Here is a 6,008-nt window from a genome sequence, read left to right on the forward strand (position 1 = left end):
TCTTAAAGTCCACAATCATCTCCACCGTTTTGAGCGTGTTCAGCTCAAGGTTGTTTTGACTGCACCAGACAGCCATCTGTTTAACCTCCCTTCTGTATGCAGACTCATTTTCATCGTCATTCACCCCTAAACTACTTATATATTTGTACATATCGGAATATTTTTCAATAAACGCTAAATATATTGTTTCTATACTTATAATCAACAACCTAAAATCAATAGTTTAATAAATTCCCATCGTTTTTTATTCAATGACATCATTCGCAATGCTTTATGGGATTGTAGTTAATGCCCTCGTGAAATATGGTACACATCCTTGTACCCAGGGGCGGACTGGCCATTGGGAGAACTGGGAATTTTCCCAGTGGGCCGGATGCAAAACGGGGCTGAATGGGCCGAGATAAGCTGAAACGGGCCGTGACTGGCTGAAGAGGGCCTCAAAACGTTGTTGTGATTTGCCGAAGGGGGCCTCGATATGCAGAAAAGGAATTTCAGGCTCAACTTATGCAGTCGTTGGCTGTCATAACAACACAGAATAATTAATGATATCAACATAACTAACCTCTACCATCGTTTCATGTCATCTACACACTCAGGTGAGGCCACGGGTGTAGATTTGACTTGAACATTGGGGGGTTGCAGTGTGAACCATTTATATGTTTCCATTTTGGGGGGTGGTTGTAGTTGCTTATTTTGATTATTGGGGGGTTACTCTGACTACACTTGAAGGGCATAGACCTTATTCACGGTAGCACCATCTTTGATTTTTAATGGGAATGAAACCGAGGCTGTGAGGGATGGACTTACAGTCTCTTCAATGGCACGAACGGTATAAAGCTGTATATAGCTCCTAGATCACATCTGATTTTCCACAACTCATGCTGTCTGGAGTTCTTTGTCTATACTGAATGTTCTTAGACAGATATTTGATCAATGTTTTGTCCACGGAACGATCCAAAAACACTTTAAACTGCAGTACAGCTCATTGAAGAGACTGTAAGTCCATCCCTCACAGCCTCGTTGTCATTCCCATCAAAAATCAAAGATGGTGTTAGCGTGAATAAGGTCTATGTGGTGTATGGCAATAAAATTTAAACAAATTTTATCAGAGCAAATCTTTGAAGTTGAAACTTTATAATTAACACACAAAAGTATTTCTGTATTTTTATTTATTTTCATTTATAACATTATGTACACACACACACACACACACACACACACACACACACACACACACACACATATATATATATATATATAATAAAAACACTCGTAAATATGAGATTCATTATTTAATTTTATTAAAAAAACAACAAAACAAACAAACAAACAAAAATAAAAACATGAACCACTCACTAGTTACTGATGCCTTACATTACATAAACTAATAATTCATAAATAATTTTCAAGTGCTCAGTGGGGTTTTACAACGTGTAAATCTCAATTCAGTAACCGTGAAACATTTCATTTGGCTTTAAAACACACTTTCACACTTTCATCATCACCTCTCTTTTGAGAGCAAATCAAAAGACAGTTTCAAACTGGAGGGATTTTGTCCATTGAGCATCCACACTTCTCCACAATCATGTTGGGAAACTCTGCCACCTCGATTTCCGTGTAATCTCCCTTTTTCACCAGGTACATCATGGGCAGTGGCGCGCTCTCCATCACCTCGCACGTCCTCTGCCCGTAACCATAGAAACCGCGCATGGGCTGCTTGCATCTTCCGGCGCAGCGGAACGCCTGGTACCCGGCTGGTTCGATGATCCAATACTGCGTCCAGGTGAGCTCACGGAAGTTTATGAAGTGCTCCTCACGACAGCATTTGCTACTGTTTGGGCTGGAGTTGCAGTTACCCTGGGATCTGTTGAAATGGAAATGTGATTGTTAGCTAATTAATAATTGATTGACATGCGTGAACTGCAGTGCATATCATTAGAAAATACACTTTAAAAATAGTGGGTTATTTTTTTTTACCCAAACTTTGGGTTAAAGCCTGTGGGGTCAATTGGTTGTGTTATTTTCACAATGTAGTTTTTGTGTAACCTTTACCCAGCATGTTCTGCATAAATATTACCCATATTTTATTGTTTTTAACCTTGCATTTTTAGAGAGCAAAAGGTTGCTTTTTATTGATGATACTCACCCATATTCATCCAAGTTTAAGGTGTAGAACACAAGTTCTGGTGCACCCATGTCCTTCTCCAGGGTGTTCTCCTTCGGATCTTGTGTTGCAAAGCGTACTCTCTTGGCCATTTCAGCTGCATAGCTCCCTGGTCTCTCTCCCTCGGTCCACACCTCCAGATGCAATGGTGTCTTCTTTTGCGATTTAGACCAGTAATGAATCGCTTGAGTCACATCAAAGCTCCTCCAACCAGTTTCATGGATTGGAACCAACCTATTGAAATGTCAAACATAACCACATGAGTTTAAATTTGTATTTTATACATGTATTTATGCATTTAATGGATAGAGACACCTGACATACCTGGAGTCTACAAGAGATGTTCTATTAGAGCCGTCTCCCAACACTTCCACCCAGTAGATGCTCACTCTTGCATTGTTAATGGGTCTGTGGTGCCTTCGCTCAGGCTTGGATGGGTTTTGCACAACTATTTGGTAGAGTTTCAACTCTGCCATCGTAACTTCAGTGTTTTCTTGCAGCCTCGCCTCCATGTCAAACACAAGACGTTGTCGAGTTGTGTCAGAGTACTTGATTTCTCCCGTTATATCTGTGAAATGCAAAGGGATTAAATCAAATATTAGATCACTGCTTATGATGTGCACTGTAAAAATGTTTATATTATAAAAACATGTTATAACAACTTTCAGGTTGATTTACTTTTATTAGTTCCCTAAGTAAATTCAAAGTTGTTGAAATGGTGCAACAAATTTGTCACTTGTAACTTTTGCACTTTTTGACTTTACTTAAATTTTAAGCTATTAAACATAAGATTACGTTTGAGTGTGTTTGAAGTTACAGTAAGGTTGTATATGTTAATTGTTAACATAAACTAACAAAGAACAATACTGTTACAGCATTTAGTAATCTTGGTTAATTTTTAACTAATACATTTTAAGCTATTGTTCGTATAACTGATGCATTAACAAAGTTTTTCTTTTTTATTTTATTTTATTTTTTTAATTTACACATTTCAATTTCAAAACCAGTTTCCATCAAATTGAATTGAGTAATCTTTAACAAAATTAACTTTGATATTTTAAGTTTAATTAATTTTATTTTGTTAAAGATTACACAATTCATTTTAATGGAAATTTGTTATGGAATTAAAATGCGTAAATCTTAAAAATAGTCTTTAATATTTTTTACTGCAACCATATAGCAAAGTGTGTACTAAATATGTTAATTATGTGACAACAGTTACACTTCCATTTCAATTTGAAAATGTACCAACCTGCATTCCCATGGATTCCTCTTAGAATTCCTGCCAAACTTGGCAGAGATCTTCTCTTCCTTTTGTTATGCAGTTTCAGCATGAAAAGATATTTATTCTTGATGTGAGCTGGGATAACCAGATTTTCCAGATCTCTCTTCTGAATCCTGGGCAGTTCTGTTAGTCCAAGTTTTTGTATCATAGCTTGCTTCATATCCTCATGGTCGAATCCCTCAGTAAATGAGATGAATGTGGCACAAATGAACAGCTGGATGAACAAAGCCATGCTTGATCTAGTTGTGATGTCGCTCTTCTGGTAGAATGACTGTTTGACTCGCTCAGGGCTTATATACAAATGGCCTCCCGCATCACGTCTGGCTTTTCACACCTTCACAAAGGGGAGGCAACCTAAAAAAGGCACCTTCAAAGCCCAAAGTGTCCTATTTATTCCACCTATTGTTGTTCATGATTTTTGTTTTTTTTTCAGATTTATCCTAAGCATGATCAGGGCAGAATGTTTTGACAGAAAATTTTGATGGAAAAGTGACATTTTCGTTTTTATCAGTTGAATGAATTTGCATGTATTTATTTGATTTTTTAACATTCACTTCATTGGGATTTTGGTTTTGGTGCATTGCAAAACTTTAATTTAAATGACAGATACTATTTTATTTGATTTATTTTTGTTTATTTTATTTGACTGATTTTCTTTCTTTTTATTGATCATTTTTTAAAGCAAAAATAAATTTCATTTTAGCAAAGAAACTTTTATATAAAGATTATGCTTTTATTTATTTGACAACTTATACAAATTTCACTATTAAATTAGACAAGTTGAGAATTGCATGAGTATTGCATGGTCCAGTTGCATTCAGATGCATTTATTTTGGAACATTCCCCTCTTCATTCCATCTTTACCCATCTTTGGTAAAAGCACTAGTACATTTGGAGGGATGTAGGAGAGAGGACAGTGTATTCAGAAATAACCACCCCTGCTGTCTTATAAGGGAGAGTCATTATTACAAACAGAGGCAGTAAATCCAAGAGTGTGCTCAGGGGATGTGGATTGGAGGGAGTTTTCTCAGGGGGGTCATTATCTGTTGCTATTGCAGGACTGCTCAGACCATTTCTGTGCTGCCAACAGAGGGACTAAAGTTACCCCATGTGTATTGGGGCTGCAGGTTGTCCTGGGATGTCAGACGATGACGGCACAGAAATGGCTGATGGCGGATCACGTCACGTCAGACAGCTAAGCAAATTTACTCGCCACACAGCCACGTTTTCATGGTAATCGTGTTATTATCTGACGCTGTTTGTCAGGATGGGCAAGACAAGTATAATCCAATGTTTACAAATCAACATTGTCATTATTATTCAAACAAGAAGTCAACAGCACTACAGATCAGACATATTGTCAAATGTAATTTTAAGACCTACATTTCATGCCGTAGGCTACTTAAAACAGTTTTGACAGTTTTACTTTTGATTCATTTTTGGACCATATGTCATATGAGTTAACTGTTAATAAAATCATCATTGTACAAGAACTTTAGACCTCTTTCAGAGTGACTTGTGAAAATGTCAAATCAAATGTGGCAACACAATTAACAATAAAAAAGATCCATTAAACTATATTTTATTACATGCTGGATATGTTTTATTAAATTTATTTATGCTTTTGTGGCCTGCATATATTTTTGAAATGTTAAATGTTACCTATTCTGAAACTTTTGGTAATGAATGATATATATATATATATTCCCGAAAATTGTGATCCTTTTCACTCTGTTTAAAAACATTTAATTTTGTAGATATGGTGTATATACTATATAATAAAATAGTTTTAAATTGTTAGTAAATTATTTAATGTAAACTTACAATATAAAACTAATGCAGTATATTTACAAGCTAATATAATACAATATGTTGAATCAAATAATGCAAGGCCTCCTGTAAATGTTGAACTTTCCCTATCTTGCAAGATATTTCATGAGACAGTCCTAACTGCATTGGGATTAATGTTTTGAATACACACTACAACAACAAAAGATCTTAGGCCAGTGACTTTCAATGACTCATTAAGCTTAACTATCATTTATACATTTAGACAGTTATTTTAGTGGTTGTGGTAATGAGTTTCTTTGATTTATGGACTGCAGATTCTGCCACATTAATTAATTAGATGATCTAGACTGAAAGTGGTATTTCACAAATTACAATTACATATGAAAAGGGATCAGAGGGATTAAATCAACAATAACACTGTCCTGTATTTTCCCCCTTTTAATCAAGAGCCCCAATAAACACAAAAGGTGTTAATGATGGGCATTATAAAATCTGTTCATTGAAACCTTTCCTTGCTCAAATTTTCCCAGTGTTTCCCAGTATGATGGAAGACTTTATTTGATCCACTATCAAGACTAATAGAATGAAATTAAGTTATGTATCCAGCCAGACAAACTATTACAGTAATACACAATCCTGTTTTGCTTTCTTGTCTCTAGAATGTCACAGTCACACATCCTCAACAATAAAGAATGGAATATGCGTTGTAGTTTTGCAATCACTGAATTAATTTTCCTTTTTTAATTTTCCTTAAATGTTTTACAAAGA

General features: G+C 35.6%; 1 protein-coding gene across 1 annotated transcript; it reads right to left on the minus strand.

Annotated features, from left to right (window-relative positions):
• Window positions 1-1,502: 1,502 nt before the first annotated feature.
• lft2 (lefty2) lies at window positions 1,503-3,681 on the minus strand. The gene is made up of 4 exons (XM_051646954.1): window positions 3,417-3,681; window positions 2,489-2,732; window positions 2,147-2,398; window positions 1,503-1,864 (listed from the first exon to the last, which is right to left on the minus strand). The coding sequence occupies exons 1-4, from the start codon at window positions 3,679-3,681 to the stop codon at window positions 1,537-1,539; spliced, it is 1,089 nt and encodes a 362-aa protein (XP_051502914.1). The 3' UTR covers window positions 1,503-1,536.
• Between the last annotated feature and the right edge of the window lie 2,327 nt (window positions 3,682-6,008).

Source organism: Myxocyprinus asiaticus, chromosome 20 (assembly GCF_019703515.2).
Source record: "Myxocyprinus asiaticus isolate MX2 ecotype Aquarium Trade chromosome 20, UBuf_Myxa_2, whole genome shotgun sequence".
NCBI lineage: Eukaryota > Metazoa > Chordata > Actinopteri > Cypriniformes > Catostomidae > Myxocyprinus > Myxocyprinus asiaticus.